Source organism: Streptopelia decaocto (genome assembly GCF_964273445.1).
Source record: "Streptopelia decaocto genome assembly, chromosome: 3".
In the NCBI taxonomy this organism is placed as follows: Eukaryota; Metazoa; Chordata; class Aves; order Columbiformes; family Columbidae; genus Streptopelia; species Streptopelia decaocto.
In genome coordinates this window covers 19,786,655-19,812,037 of record NC_138656.1, presented here as the reverse complement: position 1 = coordinate 19,812,037, position 25,383 = coordinate 19,786,655, and the positions used below count along the sequence as shown (strand labels likewise).

General features: G+C 43.4%; 1 protein-coding gene across 5 annotated transcripts in view; it reads right to left on the bottom strand.

Annotated features, from left to right (window-relative positions):
- TP53BP2 (tumor protein p53 binding protein 2) overlaps positions 1–25,383 on the bottom strand; it is a 72,499-nt gene that overhangs the window by 33,472 nt on the left and 13,644 nt on the right. For 2 of the 5 annotated variants that reach the window (XM_082049450.1, XM_082049451.1), the window contains exon 1: positions 14,477–14,702. The exons of 1 other annotated variant lie outside the window; for it this stretch is intronic. In XM_082049450.1, coding sequence (XP_081905576.1) covers positions 14,477–14,503 — 27 coding nt within the window. In that variant the 5' untranslated portion in view covers positions 14,504–14,702. Of the gene's footprint in view, positions 1–683; positions 806–14,476; positions 14,703–15,962; positions 15,981–25,383 lie in introns of those variants that run through there. 2 more of the 5 variants (XM_082049454.1, XM_082049452.1) reach the window with 2 other exon arrangements.

Below are 25,383 nucleotides of genomic sequence, written 5' to 3'. Positions count from 1 at the left end.
TTACACAGCAGCAATACACATCAATACAGATTTCACAAATATGCCAAATAGCTTTTTTTAAACACTGTGTGGGATGGAAAATAACTACAACAATATAATTTACATCCTGAACTATAATATCTTTTTAGAAGTTAATTTTAGTTAGCTGAAAAACTAGCAACTAGAATTTTTAGAACAGAGTAACTATCAGATTTCAAGTAGAGGTGACAGAAATGAGAAATAACTGCTTCCACCCACAGACCCAATACCCACAGTTTTAACCACAAATGAGTCTTCCCTGATAAATCTAAAACCTCTTCAAACAATGAGTTTTAAATGGACATTTTGCATCTTACCTAGTGGGAACACTGATGCTGCACCTTCCCAGATAGTCATGAAGAAATCAGCTGCTAAAATAGATATTTTTGCTGACTTGATGCAACTTTCTAAATAACAGAAGACAGCCTGCACAACAGCACATTTTCCTGTTCTGTTAAGCAGCATTCTGAACTGGTGCCCAGTTACAGCTCTTCGTTTAATGCAAAGTATACCACAATAATAAAGTAATTCAGTGATTCTTTAACATCAGGTTTCTCAGAACCTGAAAATAGTCCTTCAGTAGGCAACATCCTTGCTTACTGTAGATGACTGAGGATTAAGGTAAGCAAAAGATTAAGGTAAGCAAAAGATTATAACAGACTTACTAGAAGATATGCCCACAGGATGATTGCTATCCCTGATCCTTTTTATATTCAGCTGTTCAATGAAGCCAGGCTCAACAGAAACGCAGAGTAAAGTTTAGTATTTGCCTATAGCCACACCCAAATGCACGAAGTTCAGTTCTGGCTGTCTCACCCGCCACACACACACTGCTCAGTTTCTATTGTACTGGCTTTTGGCCATAAATATGAGAAAGGAAGTTATGATGCAAGGTAGGTGGAGTACAGTAGGAAGCACCGTGGGATTGTTCAGATTATTCCCAGTCTATATAAAGCACAGCCCTTTTCCCTTTCAATTGTATCACAGGAGAAAACAAGACCGAGTCTTTACTCTCAAAGGCATGTTAGTTTCTGCTTGTATAGATTATTTTAAAGATAAATTTATTATACATTTGTGCTTTATCTTTGGTAAAAATGTCAGTTTTTTCTAGGACTTAAAATACAACATACATCTATGTGCACTTCTAGATAGATGGGGAAAAAAAGCTGGAAACAGCAGTGAGGAAACTTTCCCCTTCCCTTCCTTTTTTCCTCCCCGTAATCCTTAATGTAGAGAGAACAGAATGAAAGCCATCTGCTTTTGGTATATACTAGTTAAACTGGGCAAACACTACAGCCCCAAACGCCACATTATGTCTCATTATCAGGCACGCATCTGAATCATCCATCATTAGCGGAATCCCAAGAGCTGCGAGGAAAACAGTCCAAGTTCTGGCCAAAGCATTGTTACCATCCAAAATTCACGGATGAAGGTTTGCAACCCTCTTGCTTCAGAGACTGCAGCCTCAAAGACAGAACTCAGTGCTTCACTTCAGACTTAAAAACGTGGAAGATGCGATTACAGTCCTCCTGCCAAACCTTATAGAAAATCATCACCTTAGTTTAGCCAGCTTGATTTTGTGAGATCTGTCAGGCATAGCTCAGAACTGGCAAATACAGGATTCCTAACCTACATCCCCCCTGCTTTCAGTAGAGTATTACACACAAAGACATTGAGAAGAGAGCTTTCCAAACAAAAGACTTTTACTTTGAACCCAAGTTATATTTTCTGACTTGATGTTTTTCTTCAGTCATTCTCATACACAGGAAGAGAGCAAAAGTTCTCCCATAAGTCAGACATCAGACAGGTACATACATGCAAATGAAGCTCACTATTTTGGATGAACACTAAACACAGGAGCAAAACACTACACGCTCCTTGGTTGAGCTCCCACATACCACTGAAGGCAAGAACATCTCAAATCAAATGTGGCTTTTGAAGCCACTTGTACTTTTGCACTGTGGGTACCTATTGTAACATCAGCATTAAGTAGAATCACAGAATAGTTTGGCTTGGAAGAGACCTTCAAAGGTCACCTAGTTCATCCCCCAATGTTCTAAAATATACAGGCCAGCTTGTTTGGTTTTTAAGATATATAAACTAAATGTGTTTCAGTAACGTATATAGGAAACCACAGCCTTTTACTGAGCACCCACATTTGCCAACACATGTACAGCTCATTCTGCTCAGACCTGAAATCCACACTTGGACTTGCACCAATGTAGTTAAACAACTGCAAGAATTAAGGGTAAACAAACCCTGACTACCACATAGCAGCATGTTCATAGATCGCCTCCCACTGCCATCTGTGAAGTTCATCTCCTTCACACGTTACCGCCCCCCCAAGTACTCTTCCCCCTTTTCCCCAAATCCTTCCTTGTGGATCCTTAGAGCCACTGCTTCTCCACTGTTGGACACTTTCACCAAAACCTGCTGCAAGTTGACTGGCAGAAAAGTAATGGTGTTTGGACTTGCACTGTTGGTGTCCTACTTGAAGCTTGCTCCTCCTCCTCCTGGAGTCAGCAAAGGAAAATGGGGTCTTGGGAGGCTTGCCCCTTTAGGCAGATACTCCCTCATCTTCTGCCTTCAGCACAGGGTTATAAACACTTGGTACACAAGGAGAAAGCATTTCGTATTCCTTCCAGGCAGATACAAATTTCTTACAATAGGTAACACATCCACAGGGGTTTACAGTTGCTCCTCCTCCCATTCTTCAGTACACACTGCACCTAACCAGAGCCTAAAGTCAAGGCAACATCCAAGCAGAATGAGTGAGGTTATGAATTCAACCTTAAACCAGAATCATCTCAATTTTCTGTATTTGCATCAAACCCAGAGGTAGTGTCTGTACTAAAAAAAACAAAACAAAAAACCTAAAGGAAAATAAAAAAGAAACTAAACTGCTCTTGCTGCTCCAGAGCTTTGCATCCCCACACTGGGAATAAGTGTTACTGTTCTCTCAGCTTCCTAGACAGCTAGAGGCCAATAAAAAGCCACACCAAGTGCTGCCTGTCAGGACACTCGAGAATTACACCTCTCAAAATAGTCCCTTAAGATACATGTATATTCTTACAATGAAAAGAAAGGCCAGTATTTTTCCTGGTAATCAAAAAAGATTTTGTACAAGCCAGGTCCCTTCACAGAGAAAAGCAACATTACACCTGCACCAGGGATGAAAGCGTATTTAACACAACCCACACCTAAACAAAACAGGCTATCACGGTAAATTGGCACCTACACCACCCACATCACACCACCCACTGCCTAAGATACCAACTCTTTACTGGGTTTGAAAATACTCATTTTCTGCTTTTCCAGCCAACATATAATAATGTCGCCAATAAAAAGACCATCAACATTCACACCAGGAAACACTCGACCTCAGCCCACCAGAACGTGAAAGTTAAATCCACATTTATCATGCAACAAGTGCCTGACTCATGCATCAAGCAAATGTGTTACCTTCTACTTACTGGCAACAGGGGGCTGTGCCCCTGGGAGCTCCCATGCGGGAGGCAGAGTATTGAAGTAGAAAAGAGGATTGTTTTTTCCTGAGTCAATGTCTAGTCAAGAATAAGAAGAGAGCAGCAGCTTTGTGATTTAATAGCAACATAAACCAATCACGTAGCAAGTCAGAAAAAAAGAAGAGTAGAACACTGGTTTCCTCCAATTCCAGCAACTTCATAGAGCTCAGTGCCAAACACTTTTGAAAACACTACTCCTTCCATCACATTAGTCACTCCTGCAGGAAAACAGCTGCCAAAATCTGTGTTCTACCGCCATGAAGCAGATCTATGACAAACCAAAATACTCAGGTAGGTCAGAGGACACACCATTTCTGGCACCTGAAACGACACGTTTAACCACATGGGTAATTCCAGTGTGGGCAAAGTCACAGGTTACACTGTTTGGGCTGTTCTGTGATACAGCACCATCAGTCTGGTATCCTAAAGCACGTTACAACAATGTAAAATTCAGGGACAATTTAGCACACCACAGGCTGACATCTCCTTTACACTGCACTCCCAGAACATGCTGTTCAGCCATGTACCTTCAGGACAACCAAAGAAGAAAGAAACACCAAACAGGAATTTCAGACCACACAGCACAACAGTCTGCATGCCTCACTGCTTTCAAGGTCAGCTCGAGCTTCCTATGTACTTGCCTCCAAGAAGCAAAGGCTTCCTGCTACATGACCTTCTCAGTCTCACCAGGATAAATATGTGTTTCTGTTCAACTTAATCCTCGCAATGAATGAGAATACCCAAATACAGTGCAGAAATTCCCCTCTATTACCATCTCTCAAGACAACATGAAGGTTAAGGAGAGCATAAGGTAGGATCTGACTGCTACAGCTTAGCTGACCTAAATGGTGAGCTGACACAGACAAGTCATGCTCTTCTCAAATCCCACCCCCCCTTATGTCTGATTATGCAGCCACATGGCATATCCCTTTAACCACATAAGCCTTTTAGTTGTTTTTTTGCCTTTAGTGTAGGTAGCATTTCCTCCCAACCATCACCAAACTCCTTACTAAATGCACAGGGAAGCTACAAAACACACATGGCTTTGGGTGGGGATGGAAACCAAAGGAACAAAACCATCCATTTGAGTAGCATCCTACTATTAAATTAATTAGGCATCATGTCACACCATACCTTTGCAGTAGGGTAGCCCTTCCCGATTCACCACTGGTTCTGGGTGTGAACGCACCCCTGCTGCAAGGGAAGTGTACCCTGAAGAACAACCCTCATTATAGATACATGGAATAGTGTGGGTTGGAAAGGTCATCTGGTCCAAAGTCCCTGCAATGAGCAGCGACATCTTCACCCAGATCAGGTTGCTCAGAGCCCTGTCCAGCCTGGCCTGGAATGTCTCCAGGGATGAGGCATTTGCCACCTCTCTGGGCAACCTGGGCCAGAGTTTCACCACCCTCATTGCAAAGAATTTCTGCCTTATATCTAGCCTGAATCTCCCATCTTTTAGTGTAAAACCATCACCCCTTGTCCTATCACAACAGGCCCTGCTAAAAAGTCTGTCCCCATCTTTCTTACAGGTCCCTTTCAAGTACTGAAAGATGGCAATAAGGTCTCCCCAGAGCCTTCTCTTCTCCAGGCTGAACAACCCCAACTCTTTCAGCCTGTCCTCACAGCAGAGCTGTTCCAGCCCTCTGATAATTTCTGTGGCCTCCTCTGGCCCCTCTCCAACAGGTCCATGTCTTTCATGTACCAAGGGCTCCAGAGCTGGATACAGAACTCCAGGTGGAGACTCATGTTAGCAGAGAGGCAGAATCACCTCCCTTGACCTGCCAGCCACACTGCTTTTGATGCAGCCCAAAATATGATTGGCCTTCTGGGCTGTCAGTGGACCCAGATGACTGCCACCAAGTGCTTGTCAGACCCAGGTGACTGTCAGTACACCAAGAACAGGCAGACTGTGCACAGCAGCGCAGGCAAGCAACACATCCACCAGCAATGCCAAAGACAACCGGCACAAAATTCCTATGCTTGGTGATCATGTCTATTTGACAACAGCTGAAGTTATTAGGTAAAGGCATAAAGGGTTTTTGTCCTACCACTCTGGGCTGCAAACACTCAGGAAGTCATTAGTAACTGTGCAGATACCCAAGAATATTATACTACCTCCAACTGGCACAGAGCACACATTGCGCTTCCGCACCAAAAGAGATGGATCTTTTTTGTTATTTTGCAAGTTAAAAGTAACCAGTAACCAGCAACGCTATTCCAACACTGGAAGCAATGGATGTTCAGATGGTCCAAGTCAACCACGTTATAATGGGATGGTACAACTTACCAAGGACAGCAGAACTGGACAGAAATCTTGCCCTGCCAGTCATCCTGCTAGCCCACCAAGCACCCTGCCTGATTGAACCTTTGCTCCTCTAACATTGAGCTCTACATGCTTTAACTTTCATCAGCAAACATTCAGCTACTAGAACAGAAGCTGCAGAAGGGTGGCAGATTGTACAGTTATCGCTGTCTGACAGGTTTTATTTAAGCGCCGCTCACTCCCTAGAGCTCTCTAGACAATACCAGGCTCTGTGCAGACACACCAGTCGAGAAGGCAAGGAAGGGAGAGCTGTTCACAAGAGCAAGGCAGCAGGTGTGCTGGGTGGCTCTCCACACTGTCACCAAAGTCACAACAGTGATCTTCACAGATTGCCTCATGTGAAATGGTGGTCACTGAGGCAATGTCACAGCTATTTTAAATGAACTAAACAGAGCTAAATCAAATGAACATTTATGTTATGCTGGGCTCCTCAACAGATTTCTTTCACCCCAAGAACTCCAGAAATTTTTCCTCTCAGCCTATTACTATTTCATCACTCATTCTGCTACCCTGGAGGTAGAAAACTTTTTCTCTAACCCAACCCCACTAACTGCTATTCACAAGAGAAGCACCCTAAATAACAATGTTTTTGTGCAACACTGGGAAACCACACTGCAGAAAGGCCTCCTGGGCAAGAACTGTGTACAACAGCACAGGAATAACGATGCAGAGAAAAGCAGCATCCAGTGTTGTTTCCATAGCTTTCCCACACAAACCCTTCCCTGTAGTAAAACTTGTTCTCAAAAGGCTGGAAGGCACAGCATGGCTTTGGGGCAGCACGATAAGTATGCAATGCTCTTCAGAAACATGGCTTATACACGACCCATGGCAGAGTCACTTTGTCATTTTTGGTATTTCACCAGAGAGCTTCATGGCGTTCTCCATGGAGGTCTGGAGTATTTTGCATGGCCCCCACACACCCTGCCTTTCACGACTCCGTGACACCTTCCTCCCTCTTTCACAGGCAGAAATCAGTCACATTCCCTGCCATGTCAGCTTTTCGTGAGCACTTCATTATGTTCAAACACACAGAGTCTTACCACAGTTGAGATCAGAGAACCTAGAAGAAATTCTGGGAATCTCATACTTTAAAGGGTCTTGCCGGCCCTGGGATTCCCAAAGACGGCAGGAATGGGTTTCACTTTCCCGGAGAAACCAGGGCAGGAGCCATCAATCACTGCTCTGCATGGCTGAGATATTGATCTGGGTGAGGTTCTGCATTCAGGGCAACATATCACTTGTGTAGGATGAAAAAAGGTGCTTGCACACACTTTAAAAAAAAGTACACCAAACAAGCCACCGCTCCCAAGCAGCAAGGAAATTGCCACGAAGTTATAACTGTGCACAGGTATGACAGAAACAGCTGAATAAGAACCCTGGCTACAGGGAATAAGAGCCTTCCTGCACATTTCTGTGTGATTTGCTAGCCCATCCAATTCGCACAACTTCAACATTGTCCGGCAAAACTAAGGGTTAGGGAGGTGAGATCCCTGTGTGGCTTGCTGAAGAGGCTCGTGGCTACTGAAACCCAAGAAGGGGACAGTCATCCTGCAAAAGGCCGAGCCTGCACACCTTGAGACTGCAAGGGGATGCTCCACAGCAGCACTTACACGTGGTCTTCCAGCTCCTTACCAGCACACTGCAAGGCCGCAGCGTGTTCACAGACCCGCAGGCTTCTGCTCCACTGGATACCAGAGCACACGGGCGGTTAGGTGCAGCGTAGAGCTCAAACAGGGTAACAATATCAGTATTAAAAAAGAAGCCACTGAAGAAGATCTAAGAAAATATGGATTTTTCTCTTCTAAATAACAGAAGGAAACTGTCAGTAAGAAAAGTACACAATTCCAGAGACTCTTGCTTAGCTTTCAATCTAAGGAAACAAAAGGATTTAACACTATTGCAACAGAGAAAACTAATAAGCTAAGCTTAGCTCTAAATTGCTCCTTAAGCACTTAAGCCCCACAAAATAAAGGTATCATGACAAGCAAGATCTCTTATTTGAGAGGAAAAAAAAACAACCCATAACAAAAACCACCATGTGCTGCTTCTTATATCCAAGATATGCCTTAAACAGTGAAACAGGAACATCGACTTTACACACATGTAAAGGATTTATGAACAAGTACTTCTTTTGGGGACTGTTCTCAAGCACAAAACAGAATGAACTACCATCAAGGTTCTCTCCCCATTCATTATTAACCCTACAGAAGTAGGGGTGCAGGCAATCTAAGTGCTTTAAGCAAGATCATTTGATACTTGTGTTTGGATATGGCAGGCTTGTTCCAGCTGCACTACAATGTACCAGTCAGTTTGACTCTACAGGTCTCCCAAATCCCAGGCTCAACTCGCTGCATGACCTTCAACAAGTGGCTTAACCTCCCTGCAGCTTCCACTCCCTTCATTAAATGCTCTGACCCATAGCAGTTAGTATTTTATAGAAGAGATGTTTGACATCAAACAATTCAAAATAATAACATCAGAAGCTTTCAAGCCAGCAATGTGAAAGTGTCCATGTTTTTACTTCAGAGTTTGGGTACCATTACTATAAGCCAGGTACATTGCAGATAAAGGTTTTCCTGAATCAAGAGAACCATACAGAGCATGTTTGGTTTTAAAACGTATATGCTTTACTTCACAAAAGGATGAAATAAGGATGCAAGCGTAGGATTTTTAAGAATTCAAAAAGGCAAGAAGTGTTCCCCTAATAAAATAGGTGCCAATAAAATCTAGGGCACTACACACAGCCATCTATCAAAGGATCATATCAATTAAGACCTGGAATCATGACTGAAGCATAGAACAAATTGGTACAGAAACAACGTTACCATTTCAGTAATAAAATTATTGGTATTAACACAACAGCAACAAAACCCAAAGGGCTCATCCTTTATACACAACCAGGTTCAACATCCATGTAATGCCATTGCTATGGCGAAACAGCTGGTGAGGACACACGCACAACTAACTCGAAACACCAACAGAAAGATCCAGAATATTAATGATTAACAAAATGCAAATAGCAAAAGCAAGCATAAGACTGGTTTCTGCCTTTTAACATGTCCAGCATCATAAGTATCATGATTGTGGTTCTTTTCCCAATTCACTTGCAGTTCCCTCTCCATGAACATTTATCCCAAACAGCAGCAATAGTTGTCTAACACTGTATTAAACAATGTTTCAAGTCTTTCATCTTCCACAGAAAAGCCTGAAACCTCTACAACAGTTAAGCAACAGTGACTAAGATAATTAAGTATACTTCACATGATGTCCAGGATTTCTAGTGACCTTTATACAGAATTACCATCCAAGTGTTTGAGAACTGAAGATCAAAAAGACTTCGTTTGACTCACAAGTGACTAAGCTGAGAGAAACCAGGCCTAAAGATACTAAAACTGAGAGCAATGAGAAGAGTTTTATCTGCTTGTTACCTTTTGAATAGGAGCACCTTCCAGTTTCCAGAGAATTAAATAAGTATTTACACTTCACGGGAAGTCAAAAGCCCAGTGACTAACAGGATCCGGGGGTTCCTTTGTTATCAGTGGGCCCCCACGGAAGGAATGGAGAAGTCCTCCTCCAGCTGTGCCACCAAGCCATGGGAAGCAGCTGAAGTCAGCCTCCTCGGGGTCATCCAGCTCCCTCTTCAGAGAAACTGTTTGGCAGCAAGACACAACTCTGCCCGGAATTAAACAAGCTCAATAACACGCACAGTGGGAAAGAAAGGAGAGTCCCCGAGGCAGACTGCTAACAAGGGCAGCGGCTAGACAAACCGAGCATTTTTAAGACGGTTTCTTAATCAATAATTTGAAAGGAACACTAGGCACATTGCCATCCTGCTAGTTGATTCTGCTGAAATAACCTTTATACCTGCCTCTTTTCAAGTCCAACTGACTTGCATGTAAATTAATCTCACAAAGCAGACCCCACTCACTAATAAAGTGGAGATCCCATCTGGCAACACCAGGAAGAAAAACTAAAGAAATCCTGTGAATTATCCACTCATCCTAAATTTCATCACTGCATACTAGCCCTTGAAACAGTAAACGCAAGGGCCCCACAAGGCAAACACTGAGCTGTTGAATAGATCTGAAGCAGCATAATTAGCTATTCCCATGGCCTCTACAGCTTGATCTGGTATGAATTTGTAATATTGCCCTTCCCCCACGTCTGATAAAAGCCACACAAAGAAACAAAGTTATTTAACATACTGCAGCGTAATATAACGCAAATTGCAGATGGGGGGCTAAGGTATTAAAAAAGGTCATCTGAGAAACTAAATGCATCTAAAACTAACCCTGGAACAATTATTCATGGGACAGCAAAAAGACCTTGTTGTAACAAATTGAAAGAGGGGGAAATAAAGGTACTCTGGGAACCTCAAGGTAGTATTTCCTATTGAATATAATGACTGGTCACAGTCTAGAAGAGAAGTGTAAGAGCTAGAAGTCTAGAGGTAAGAAAGCTCAGCAAAATAATCACCTAAGCTGAATTCAGCGGTCTAGACAAATTGAATTCCACATTAAAACGTTTGAATACAATCACAATATTCAAACTTTCAGGTAACATTAGATGGAAATTTAGTTAAAAGAACACACAGCAGATGCTAAATATTTCAAACAGATGAAGACATGAAGCACGTGCTCAGAAGAGCTCACAGTCTGAAGTCCCATTCATGCACTGAAATCCATGGAGGCAGACAAGAATAACAGTGTTAATGACTTGATAAACCAGATCAGAGCGTAAATAATTAAAAAACTACAGGGAACAGGGGCTGAGATCCTACAGATCACTTACTGGCATCATAAGTTCTTCAACTATAGGGGGGAAGGGTGTCTGTTTATAAACTTATAGCTGGTCTTACAAAGCGCAAGTGATTCATTTCTGTTACAATTTCTTCAATTAAGCAGCAAAAGTGTTCCACAAGAAAACTGCCCAAGATGGGATACTACGACATTATTTCAGAATCCACGTGGCAATTTCAATTAACTGCCTAATGGAACAAGCAAAACAACTTCAATTGTAGAGGGTTTTTTTAAAGGTTAAAAAACACATCTTAAAAAAAAAAAAAAAAAACAAAAAACAAAAAAACAAAAAAACAAGCATCCACAAAGTAGTGAGTATTCTACAATGAAATGATGTACTTCAAGCCCAGTGCTCACTAGACTTAAGAGCTCAGAGAAGACCACTTGGAAGAAGGCATTCAGACTTTAGAAGGAAAGCACTACTCCATATACTATCAAAGTTGCAGCGCTATACTTAGAGTTAGAAAAGAACACACAGTTATCAGGAAACTTCAGTTTCAGAAATTTAAGCCATTTCTGATGATAGAAGGCAAAACCTATTTAGAAATTTAAGCACTCACTAGTTTTCCAAGTTAGTCCCTAACCCCAACAGTATAACTGCCTATCTGGATCAACCTTGGTTTCAAGGAGGCTCCCAATAACTATTGTACATAAGACAAAATGGACCCTAGACCATCAAGGCATTTTGATCCAAAAACTTCACTGGGCATTACAGGGTAGCTGAATCTGTGTTACCACCTACTATGTTCATAAAGCCATTTATCTGGTATGCATAATGATGCAAATTATTTCTCAACACATGCTGATCTTTAGGGTAATGATGTAAAATAAGAGAGAGAGCCCAATTATGCTGCAGAAAGATATGCTATTTTTGTAAGTGTTTCCAGCTCCTTTTCACTACTTAACAGTACCAGTCACACTCCCACAAGCCTCCACAGATGAAAGGTGAGACAACTTCACACAGCTCGCCAGCATTAACCCTGTTATTACCTTCATCAACACAGCTACACACAAATTACTTCATATTACACCCTTATGCAGACTTTTAATCACACTGTCCTGACATATGGTTACAGCAGCAGTTTAGCTCCTATCTGTCATCACCGCAAGGAAAACATTCCCATTTCAGGATAGTCTCTCAAGAGCAGGAGTAGTTTTGCTGCTACAGCGGTTTCCAGGCTTTTCACTGGCAGGTCCTCAGGGGTGAATTCCCGGCTGGGCTCACACTGTCTGTGCTCCCAACTCAGGGTCCCAAGACATCCTCCGGTGTTGTTTAATCCCATGTCCATGCTACCTTCTGGAGCAGAGATGGACCTGAAGCAGAGACCTAGAAGTCTTATACAGTCAATTTTATTTGGAGGGTGGGAAAGAAACAATGTAAGAAATAAATTTTGCAGGTACTTTATGGCCAGCCTACTTCTTCTCATTCAAACAATGCAGATGAAGATACTCAAGTCCATGAACGCCTCATTAGTGCATAATAAATAAAAGATCACTTGGATGACCTGCTCCCTCCTGACTTTCTTCAAGCCTTCATTCTCTTCCCCACCCCAAACTCTTTCAACCTCTTTTTATAAAGAGAAATGATAATTTGGGGCGGGGGCAAGTAGGAGAAAGGAAGAAATAAACGAGGAAATCTGTAGAAATACTTATAGAAAGAGAAACAGTAAGAATTACTTTTGGCACTGCATTTTCCATGCTTTCATATTCACATCCACATAAGTGTATTTACTATAAAATGTTTTCAAAGTGGCTGTTTATTTGCCCTACAGCAAATGGACCACAGCACTTTTTTTAGCACCCTTTTCCACTGTTTAATATAACTGTTGGACATCTCCCTCTGAAGATTATATTAAAACTCAGGATTCTGTTTTTGTTGGGGTTTTTTTAAGGTGAATTAAAATTCTAATACTCATAGTATTTTTAATTCCTTTAGCCACATCCAACCCTCACGAATAATTCATTATTCACAGTAAACACAATGTGAAAAGGCTGTGTCCATCCCTTTATTTATGGGTTAAAAACCAGAATCACTAATGAGTTGAATCATCAGCCAAAGAAAAGTCTGAGCCACCAGGGCAATGCATACTCCGGAACTTGTCACCTGCAAACGCTGATGGGATAAGACTGCTCCTGCTTGTTTTCTCCTTTATTTGAACTCAGTGACAAGGAACTGCCCAGCAATAACATCCACTGGAGATTTTGCTGTTATATGAGGGTGCTTACCTAGCTTGGCTTTGACATGGGTTGAACACCTCATTATATTTACTGCTTGTTTTTCTAAGTTTTCATAGGTAGACAACACCACAGTTTCACAACACATTGGCTATTTAATCCGTAGTTCGATTCATATTCTGTCCCTGTTCCTCCCTCATTAGTTACAGCAATAGTCACCCAGCCCTCTCTAGTGCTCTGCAAGATCAAATTATCACTCATCGTTCCCTCCTCATTGCAGAGGAAGAACCTCGCACAGAAAGCAAAACAAGCATCCCTGAAACACCTATATACTTCCAGAACGGATTCAGTTTCACCTCCCAGTACAGCTCCTTCCTCACTTGCGCCAGTCAGCTCCTGGAAGAGTTAAACTGCAAATAATCTTTACTAGAAGAGCGCTGTTGAAAGGGCTACCTATGCGTGTAAAGCTCCTCAGTATGAAGCACGGCAAGCAGGCCGTATAGCCCGGGGGAGGATGGGGGAGAGAACATTTTAAAGCACCCTCAGCTCGGAGTAAGCAGGTATTAAGCTTGCTGGGATTTTCTGTACATATTCGAGTCTCTCAGAACAATAGATGATGCATTTCCTGAGGCATCTCTGCTGGTAAAACCAGGTATTCAGAGTCAGTCATACTTTTTAAGTAAACCAGAGTTATTTTACGTCATCACCTTTATGTATTTTGTGCTGAAAACCAAGCAAAGCTGCTGTGAAATGAAAGCATATTTCATTCAACTTCAGCTAACAGAAAAAGTGTAGTTTTAAAATTAATGGTAAAACTCCAGCGGGAGGTGGTCCTCCCCGTCCCTTTTGAAACAACTTCCCTGTTCCTTCTGAAGTGTTAAAACAGAAACACCTCCCAGAGCAGGGCAAGTTTAACACACACAGAGCCCCGAACAACTCCTGAAATTCTCCCAGGCCAGGATGGGAACACCTACCCCCGAGAGCTCCTCATCACTTTGAACCGCAAACAACATGGACACCATCTTGCTCCTGGAGTCCAGGCAATCGAAAACACAACCATCACCACCCCCCAGAAGCAGCCGAGGCGTCTCGTTTCAAGGCAACTTTAAGAACTCCATAACATTAAAAATAAAAATGCAGGATTGAGAGGAGGTGCCTGTTTACCCCGCGGGCAGCGGACCGAGCAAGCCCAGCGGGGCAGCCTTAGATCCCCCCCAGGAGCGGGGCGAAGCGGGAAGGTCCCGGGCGCTGTGGGCCCCTCTCCACCGCCTCCCCCCGGCCCCACCGCGGTGCCCCGCGGGCCTCCTTCCCCCTGCGCTGGCTCTGCTCCAGCGGGCCCGTCTAACAAGTTGATCCCGGCGCAGAAGAGAAAGAAAAGGAAAAGCTAAGGGAGAAAAAAAAAAAAAAAAAAAAAGGGAGGGGGAGGGGAAGCCCCGGCGCGGCCGCGGAGCCCGCACAGGGCAGATAGGGGGAAGAGGGTCGCCCTCTCGGCCCCCTCCACGTCCGCAGGATCCATTTTCCCTCCCACTGCCCCGCTTCAACTTTCCGCGCCCCGGGGGCGGCCCCCGAGCGCCGCCCGCCGCGCTGCTCCGCTCTGAGCCGAGACCCGAGGTCCTGCCCGCCCCAGGACTCACCGGCATCATCTTGGAGCCGAACCGCATGGGGGCGGCCGGTACCGGCCCCACCGCCCGGAGCGGGAGAACCGGCGACCCGGGAGGCGGAAGCCCTGCGCTGCCCCTGGGACGCGCGGGCAGACCTGTTGCGGGAGTCGCCCGGCTCAGCCCGGCCTAACCGCCCGCTCTACGCTTTGTTCCCACCGGGCACCGCTCCCCCGCCGCTGCCGTCGCCCCCGGCTCCGCTCCGAAACTAACCCCGGCGCGGCGAGGAGGAGCCGCCGGGCCCCGCCTGCCGCCCACCCCCGGGAGGGGCCGGCCCGCCTCCTACCCCCGGCCGGGGGAGTCGCTACTTCGCGCCTGGTCCCGGCTGACCAGGGGCTCAACTTCCACGGCTGGGGTGGCGGGAGTCAGCTCTCCCACCGCGGGGCCCGGGCCAGGTCCGGGACTCAGCGGGGGGCTGTGGTAATACGAGACACCTGTGGGTCCCCACGGGGCACCTCCCCACGCACATCCCTCCGAAACACAGAGGGCCCAGGGAGGGCAAGGGCACACACAGCCCCGGTCCCTCCCTCCGGGAGCTTCCCTGGATCGGCAGCGGGGAATCGCGGGCGGAAGGCGCCCGGCCAAGGTCAGGCTTCAACACTGGAGTCGCCCCCGGCCTGATCTGCCCCCTGCCTTCCCCACCGCCTCAACCCGATGGTCCTAACGATAACGTCCTTTTAGTTCGCCGTGTACGCGACCGATTTTGCATCCCTGCTCAAGATACGTTTTACTTTTTTTTTTTTTTTTTGCTATTTTTAGTTGGACCTGGCAGTCGAGCTACAGCGGCCAAGTCAAACCTCGCAGAACAATGCTGAGATACCAGAACAAAGTCTTAGAGACCCGTATTAAAGTTTGTCTCTCCGAAAAACTACCCCACAAATCTTTTAGACCCACTGAAGAGGAGGGAAAAAAAAGTTTTCCTTTCCCTGAACCAGAGTGCAGGATACACATTTCAAACCCAGGTACTTTGCCAGCAGCACTTGAAAAGCTCAAGGAAGGTTTAGAAGAGAAGTATGCTAAATCAGCACCGTTACAGGGCTCTCCCTGCAGGAAAACCATCTCCATCTGTTTTCTCTATTCGTCTTAAAGTCTTCCCAGCAATTAAAAAGGATAAAGGGGAAGAGGATTAGAAGTTCCCAGATGAAGGCAGAACAAAACACAGATCTAATTTGTATATATACATCTCACTATAGCAGTAAAAAAAAATAAAAAACAAAACCCCAGGAACTCCTATGCCATAATCACGTATTGTTTAATACAACAGTCTTGCAGCTGTGGGGGAAGCTAAGAAAAGAGCCAAAAGATATTTCTGTAGTTGTCTGATTACAGCAATGAAGAACAAAAGACACTTTTTTTTTTCCTACAGTGCTTTGAAATGCAGCAATATTTAAAACGTGTCCCAGAAGTGCCACGCATCTGTCTTAAACCTGCTGTACAAAGTCTCCCCGCCCCCGGCTCACACCTCCGGGAGCGCTTCGCTTTCGGAAGAACCACCTGCAGAGGCGGCGGAGACCGAGCCGGGGGGGCAGCCCAGCCACGTCCCCGCGGCCGTGACCGGCTTTAGCTCCGCTCGGTACGTTTTTCTTCCAATCAAGTGGGCGACTTGGGCGGCTCCGGCGGCGTGACCCCCGGCGCAGTCCGCAGCCGCCCTCCCGCGCTGCGGGACCCCCACGCCGCCGGGCGCCGCTCCCGCGGACCTCGCCCCGCCCGTCGGTACCCGCCCTGCCGCCAGGGCCGGCCAATGAGAAGGCGCCGGCGGCGGCATGACATCACCTTCCTCGACACCTATTGGGTACCTCACGAAAACAGCGCGCCGTCTCCCGGCAACACCGTGGCGTCACGGCCCCGCCCCGTGACCCTTCGCGCCGGCTGAGCCGCCGCTGCCCCCGGCCGCCTCCCGGCACTGTAGTCCCGGGGGCAGCGGCTCTCCTGGGCCAAACCCGCACGTCCGAGCAGCGGCAGCCGCCGCCGGTTTGTCTCTGCGTGGGTGTGTGGCTTGAGGACTGGAAACACCCACCCTCAACCGTGAGCAAAGCGCAGCGTCGCTGCTCCCGCCGGCGTGCTCCTGAACACCGCCTGTACGTCACTAGTGGAATATACACTAAATAACAACTCCTTCTCATGGCCCCGATTCACGTGTGGCTCCCTTCTCCACTGCTCGGTCATATTGCTCAACCTCCCCACAGAAGGTTTATAACCCCAGTTTTCATTTGGTATTTTTTCAACTCAAACTTTCCATTTATTCTACAAAATTAAAATGTTACAGGCCAAAGCACATGCCAATGGAGAACCAAAGTTCCTCTATAAAACTCAATTTTCAGGAGCATCTAGCTAGTAAGGGATAAAATAAGGCGTATGATCATTTGATGTATGCCCCAAATACAGACACAAATTATTTCAAAGCCTGTAAAATAAAACTGAATCTAAGCCTGTAAAATAAAAGTTTAATTAAAAAAAAATAAACAAACTAGAAAAGAGGTTTTGGATATGCTTATGTGCATGGCACCTATATATTGCTAGTGAATGCTTCTCACGGGTCAACCCACAGAAGTCTCTGTTGGCACAACTTCCAATTTTTACATCTTCTGCACAGAACTACAACCCTATCCCTGCTAAGGAAATGAAGGTTCAAGGGGGGCATCTATTTTTTCCAGTTTTTGTCTGGGCTCTGTGACTCATGCTCTGTGGTGGAGGCTTTCGGTGCCATCTGGCCACGCACCTTAGATGACAGCAGAGGGGACGACACTTGCCAGGTTGGCAGGTGAAGCAGGGTCAAACCCACTCACACCTGTGCATATCTCAGCAGCATTTCTTACCTTCCCCACGACATGCCACATTTCTGCCTCTTATCACAATTCAGACATGATTTCACTAGATAAGCATGACAGGAGTTTCCTACGACAGGTTATAAATTACAGGAAAGATTTTTGGTTTGATGAGCAGGGAGTAGATGGCTCCCCCCCCACAGCGGGAAGAAACACGTGGGGGGTTTCTGACCACAAGTTTGATCTCCAGAGTGTCAACAGTTGGAGGTAACTGGAGGTTATGCACAGAACTGGCAAGGGGCAACAGTTCTCAGTCCTGCATGTACAGAGCTATCTCAGAAAGGAAGGCAAGATGAGATCTGCAGGATCTGGAGCCAATGACACAGGCAGCTGAAGCTCTGCACCTCTTCCCTCGTTCCCACTACTCTTGGCAGCTTGGCCAGAGCATGTGGCGGTTGACCAAGACCACATGCAGTTCCCTAGAAGCAGTCACAGCAAGGGTCCAGAGGAAGTTAATACTCATGGAATTGCTTGAAAAGTGTCCAAGAAAAGGGTAAAGAAAAAACTCCACACCGAACAAATGTAGCAGAGCAATTCTTCTCTCCATGAGAGGTCTACCTGATCTTAACCGCAGAAACTAGCAGCAGCAGGAAGACATTACAGACAGTAGTGGAAATTATAATCAGTGGAAATCAATAGTATAATCTTTTCTTGCCATTAGTCTTGTCATATGATGGCATGGGGGAAGGGTAGCTGGGAAGACACTGCTGTTATTTCATGCCTTCAGCACACTACTTAGGACTTCAAAACTTCAGTTAATTCCTTCAGTGCCATATCTTAACAATTTTAACAGTAAATTCTCATCCTCTTCTCTACCCGCCTGCCTAGAACTGCCTCCAGACCAATCAAGTCTTCTTTTTACAGTCCTAACACAGGAGTACCAGGCAACAGATATCAGGCAACATCTCTTTCGCAACACCTTGTAATAATTTTTTAAAAAGCTGTACCTGCCAGTCATTTTATATTTTAATAACCCCTTTAATACTTCCGCAAAAAGATGATGAACCTAATTCTTAGACTGTTTCTAAGACAGTCATTTCAGAGAAAGTTTGCCAGAAATCAACACAACAGCATCAGTTTAGGATGAGCAGGCCAGCTGGTTTACGTTTGCTGTCCACTGCCACCTACTGTAAAACTCCACCAAGTCAAACTTCTGAGCTCTAGTTTCTGAGGGGATATGGCTTAAGAGCGCAGAAAGAAGGGAAAGCTTTGGAATTGACATTGCTGGACAGTAATAAAAAAAAAATAAAAACAAAATAAAAAAGGGAAAGTGACAAGAAAATTGTTCAGCTAAACAGGCTGGGGCACAGCATAGCAGCTCCACAAGTTTGGATTCTTTCAAGCGATGTTGAACTTATGGTTGCTAATTCATACAGCTAGTCTCCAGCTCAAGGCTTTTCCTGACAGTGATTCAAAGCAAAGGCTTCAACTAATCAGGGGTGTCAAATTACCTCAGAAAGAAAAAAAGCAGCTATAGAAAAAAAGAATAGCTATAGAAAATTGATGGTTTTACACCTTCAGCACCTTCATACATTTCTGCTAATTCACCAGCTGTCTTCTGACAGTTGTTAAATTAATTGGCACTATTTAATGTTGCATTTTTACTATTTAATTTGTTTTAAAAATATCAGATTACAGACCTCACAGTGGAAATGGTTTTGGGGAAAATATACAACAACAACAACAGAGTCTACTGCCCAAATGAAAAGAAAAAAAGTTTATTAGTACCCAAGTCTGCAACTGATGTTCATGAAATCCTAAAAGGAATCTACTAACCACACCAGCTAGAACATCCTGTATTATCCCGGGGGCTGCTTCCAAAGCAACAGCCTTTTCTCTGCCACATTCAAAAGACTACATTAAGAAGCATTTAGCAGGTGTAAATTTTAAATTAAGACATGGTAGCTTGCTACAGCTTCTATCAAGCCCAATTTTTTAAGTGTAAAGGTTTTCTTAGGCATTGAGGAGTGATATAGTAGACATACCTTTCTCCTGGTGATAAGCTACTTCTCTCAGAAACGCCTGAGTCTGGCAACTGAAATGACTCTCCTCAGCTGTAATCCCCTACAGGGAGTTTTATCACATCACTGCATGCTTAATGAACAACATCATCGTGTCCCTGCTTGAATGGTTTGTGTTTTGTTGTCAGATCAAGTCCGTTTTGGTTGTGACATACACATCCTTATTCACACAAAGGTGATGCTAATTTAAAATCTGAACATGAAAATGTATCCTGTGACATTCCTGTGCAATAGCTCAAACAAAAAACTCAATTTGCCTGGCACGAGGAGCAGCTGAGTTACATTTACCTTACTCAGAGGTGTGAGAGCCAGCCTCTTGCCTTGTAAAAGCACTGACTTCTGCACTAAGTGAACACAAACTTCATTAGTCATTGTATATATGAACTGGTAATGCCTGTAAGCAACTACATGACACAACAGAGGTTCAGGTCTAGGCTCTGTAACCTTAAAAAAAAAGCAAATTAGAAATATTCCTTGCTTAACTTGGATCCTCTCTGGAAACTAATCCCTTTATCTAAGTTGTGAGAGTCACACATGCACCCACTGCACAAAGTACATAATCATGTTACTCAGTAAGCTAATAATTATACAGAGCCAGCAACACCCAGGAACCAGCAATGCTCAGAAACTACTTTAGAAATGTGCATCAATTTTGCTGCAACCTGTTCAGCTCTTAAGCTGATAATTCAACCCTAGTTTCAAATGGTGATTCTATAAAAGCAGAAAGTGACATTAATACCGCTGTGTGCAAGCATCACTCACAGTAAACAGAAGTCTTCTGTTTCTTCCAGATCAACCAAGAATGCTTTAACTTCAGTAAACTAAACTCCTCCAACTTCTCAAGTTATTTGCTAGAATAAAATTCTAATTTCTTCACTCAAAATTATTTTCCCGTAGCTTAAATTCAGGTTTTTTCCCACATGTAATTCAGCAGAAATACAACCAGCCATCTTAAGCAAGTCTGCCCTGTGTCTCAAAGAGAAATAAACTTCCTTTTCTGTTAGTCCCCAGGATCTGTGAAAAAGATGTGGGCTGGCACAAATTAGTGTTTTGTATGCATCATACACAGCTGCCATTCTTCTCAATAACTAAATTATATTCACTAGGCTCACGCTGGATCCCTGTCCATTTATCTCAGCACGGATCCTGACAGAAAATCCTCTGTCACAAAATGTCTGTTTAAGGCAATTACAGCAATGCAAGAAAGCCATGTCTGCCTGCAGCCACCCAGCCAGCCCCATAAGGGAGCTGGTCAGTGAGGAAGAACAGGGAAGGAACTAAAACACATGCTTATTAAGCACATATATATTTAGCTCTTGCAAACAGGAATTCTGTGACCAAAATCCCGTTCCTTACCAGAAACCTTAAGACACTGATCAGCCATGCAGTGATGCTGAACCTTCATCCCAGCTGGATGGTTAGAGAACGTGGAGAGTTAATTTATCACTGCCATTTTACTGCTGCCTCATCCCTACTTCTCAGCCACCAAGCAGCCAGCCTTAGCTCACGCTAGCAGTCCCTCTGGAGTCAAGAGAGAATGAAACCGGCTGGATTTCAGAAAATACAAACTTATTTCTAGATCAGGCTCCGCACAGTTTATTTTTCGTAAAGTGACTGCAGAATGGGAAGACTACATCTTTGATGATATATTTTCCTGGTCAAGTTAGGTATTTTCTTTGCACATTCTCACACAGAGCTATAGTCCCATGCCTCAGAAAATCTAATTCTGCTTTAGATAACCCTGGCAGACACAGGTACATGGTCTATAAGCAACAACAGACACTTTGGGAGCTGTCTTTTTCTTATTCATCAACATTATTGGTGCAGTTTGTCATGTCAGTGATGTTTCACTGAACTGAACTGATGAGAGACAGAGAGACATTACTGATGTCTTCACTGAATTAATTTTATCATAGTGTAAATATGTGGTGATACACTAAAATCAAAGGAATTTCTTGGAACTTACATCAAAACTGAGCCCCTCCTATATGTGGGAACTGATTCCCCAGCCCAGGGCTTGTGAATATCTTACAAGAAGACAACACAGAGAATTAGTGATAGTAATGTAATCTAATTAAAACCTTTTTGTTTATTTAAGCTTTTTCACAGAGCTTGCCTCTGTGTACAGCTGTGTGAGGATATGTAACCTGACCACAATAACATGCTATCCAGCACCTGATTCTGCAGTCTGCTTTCAGGGATGGTATTGTGACACCAAGAAAACAGAAAGGTTATTTGCCTGAATCCTTGTCCTTTTTATCCTCCAGGTACATCAGTTTACCTAATTAACATATTACATGTCTACAAACCCAAGCTTTCTTGTGGATTTAAAAATACTTTCAGTTAAACCTTTTCTTGAAATTTAGAACAGAAAACCATATTGAATGAAAACTTGACTGGACAACATGCTTAGCCTACAAAAACTGCTCAAGATTAGTTTGGTCCCCATGCTTTCAGCTGAGAAAAATCTACAGAGATGGTATTTTCTTTCATCCTGTCTTCCACCTGTTTTCCTTTTGCTTCTACCTCTCATTTCTCAGGGAGCATCTCATCCTTCTGCCTCTCAACTTCAGCTTATGACTGCTATCAGATATATAATGTACAGCATTACAAATAAATTACAAGGTAGATGTTGATTTTAGAGGCGGTTTCTCAACAAGCTTTTTATGCAACATGTAGCACTACTGGGCTCAAATCAGATTACACTACAAAGGATCCATTTAAATATTTATATTGATTTAATTAAACTGGGATTAACATTCATATCTGAAGCTATAACTCTAGGGGAAAATAAATATCAAGTTACCTACTATTGGATCAAAAGTCTCAGTCGCAAACCACAAATCTGTGTGAATTCACACTCCTGTCTACCTTTGTTAAATACATTTTAAAAGGAAATTTTAATATGGCTTTCCCCGCCTCCCCCACCCAGTTCTTTTGTAATGCCTCTCTAAACAAGACGTTTAAACAAGCTGGAGGTGATTCTCTGTGGATCTCCCCCAGCTTGCTAATAGGTCTCTCCTCTTCTGGCTCAGAAGTCATGGGTCCCTGGATGTGCCCATATGTAGCTGCTCTCCTGTATAAGCAAAACCAGGCCCTATGTTTTGGTCAGATATGGCCTTGCACCAAGCCTCTGTATTAGTTCTAGCCTTAGACTTTACTCTGCCTCAGTGTCCAGTGGCCCAAATGAAAATATGACTGTTCAAATATGCCAGACATCTTACAGATTTAGCACCTCCTAAAAAATCCCCTAATATTCATAAAGTGAGCAAACTGCCCCAGAGAAGCAAACGTGCCATGTGGGAAGGCATTTTCTATTTTTCTATTGACTACACTAACTTAATAAAACAAATCTGTTCTCCTCCCACCCAACTTCTGCTCTTATCCTCAGTTTTTTGAGCACATTACTCCTCTTTCCTCCTATATTCCTCACTAACACAGCAGTTTTTGACCTAGTTACACACATTCCCTTACCTCCTTCCCCCATCCCTGTCTTCCCAGACACCCGCTTGTTAGCTCCTGCTTCTCACTCTCTCCCCTTCCTTGAATTTCTTCTCCTTTCTCACATTTGATAGTTACAACTTTCCTTGTATTTGAGTCAGGCTCCTCCTTTTCACAACGGCTCTTGCCATTGCGTGCTTCCACACAAAACTCAAACAAACCCACGTACTTTTGGTAAAATTTCACAGTCCCTGCTGTCCTTAATAGACCCCACTTGAATCAGTTGGAAGCACAATATATGTACTCTCTATGAGCTTCTAGTAAGCTGAGAGGCTTAATCTGTTCAGTATAGATACAACCAGTAATTTGACAAATTTTAAGACAAGTAGTGAGATTTTACAAAGACTTATGGCATAAAAATTGTTTCCAGATTATCACAAAGAAAGCAAACCATATAATTTTGGCCCAAGCAGCCTTCTTTTTAAACCTCATATTCCTAAGGCAAAGTAAAGAGACATAGAAATTTCATCCCTAAAAAAAAAAAAAAAAAGTATTATAAGAATTTTTACTTAAAAGGGGAAAACCAATATATTTCCGCTAACATCCTTCTTGTGAGTCATTGCAATGTTTCCAAAAAAATTCAGTCCAACTATACTTATCCTTCTAACATGGTATAATCAAAACTAAGGCTATTTCAAGGCTTTTTAAATCTTACAAGCATTGCAGAAATCTAAAGAAGTGGAACCCAAATGAGGCAAATGAGGTATGTCTGCTGCCGGAGTTGTCAAATATCGACAAAATGTTTGCATGTTACTTGACATTCAACAGACTCTACATAACTTTGTTTCATCCCTTCCAGGAAGTATTATCAAGTTGTCTGCCTTCACCCTATCCCACAGTAACTGAAAAGTTAAGCCACTAAATAGTCTGTGATGGGGATTTTGTGTGTGTTTGGTTTATGTTTTTGCAATTTAATGCATGCTCAGAAAAATGACACAAGATGCTCTGGGGAAGCACGTGGATCAGAACCTGGAAGGCAGCAGAATTAGCCTACTTATTGAAGCAGACTTATTAACTATAAAGCTACTTATATTGTTGTAGTTAATAATATAAAATATATATTGTGCACCTTATTAATATATTGTACTTAGTAATATAATACACATACAGAACATTGAGCTTATATTTATTAATCATAAAGCTGTATCTTAAAAACTAAAATTGTTCTAATTATAAGACAAAACAAAAAGTGTTCTTGAAACTATCTTAAATTATATATGCTTAGGTAAGATGAAAAAAATCACTTCGTTTAAAACATTAATGGACTGCCAGCCCAAACTTCATGTGCCAAGTCACAAGTTTATAAAGAATTCTCCTGCGTGTGTTTGAAACTGCTGAGTGTGCATTTGAAAGGAGATCAGGTCCTAAAATCATGCACAAGAATAAAACCCTTGTTGCAAGACAGCCAGATCATTTTACAGCAACACTGATGAGTTGAGGGGCAGGGGGAGGCAAAACACTTCCACATCCGTACAAGGCACACAGTGTTCTGCTCCCAAAAAGGAAATATTAATTTCAGTGAACATTTTTGGAGTGCCATTAGGATGACACACATAAAGGCTTACCCTTGCGTTTGCCCTGCTCCCAAGTTAATTATTTTCTATCTGCAATTTTTTTCTTTTAAGGAAGAGGTTCCAGGTGGGTTTCAAAGGAAAGGGGGAAGTTGCATGTGAAAGAAATGCACTGAGATAAACCTTCAAAGAGAAGAAGCATGGCTGAAAATAATGACCAGCGTTGCTGCAGACAGCTAATGCTTTAGTCCTATCATATTTTAAGTTGTAGTACCTCAGTGCAGGTACTGCAGTGACTAGTCTCATTGTGTCCAAACATTGTATGGCTTTTTCCCATACACTTTGCTACCATCACTTCTGGCACATACCTATTGATTTTCTTTGACAAGTAGGTCTTTGGCAGCACCAGTTCCCCAGTCAAACATGCATGCTCAGCGCTACTGACGTGGAAAAGCAGCAGCTGAAGGCAGAGAGGAGACTGGCACCATACTTTTCAATGGCTGTGTCAAGGTCTGTCAGGCTAAAATGGTTGTGAAACTGTGGTGTGTCCGTGAACATGCTAAGAAGCACCAGAGGATGTTCTAGAAACAGCCCTTGGTCCCATCCCTTTGCTGCTCCAGATATTATCTCCAAGAAACCACCCTAATATAACTGGATTAAAGGCAAATAAAAGAGTAGAGTTTAATTGTTTCACTGCCTCAATATCTGCAGACCCACTGCTCACCCTGGCTCCCACTGTTCATCCTGGCCAAGGCGGGTGGGCCCAGGCTGGACACAAAGTGGGGGCGCTCATCTATCTATACATAGAATAGAATAGAATAGAATAGAATAGAATAGAATAGAATAGAATAGAATAGAATAGAATAGAATAGAATAGAATAGAATAGAATAGAATAGAATAGAATAGAATAGAATAGAATAGAATAGAATAGAATAGAATAGAATAGAATAGAATAGAATAGAATAGAATAGAATAGAAAGACCAGGATTAAACTTATAAGAACTACATAGTTGTGCTTCACAAG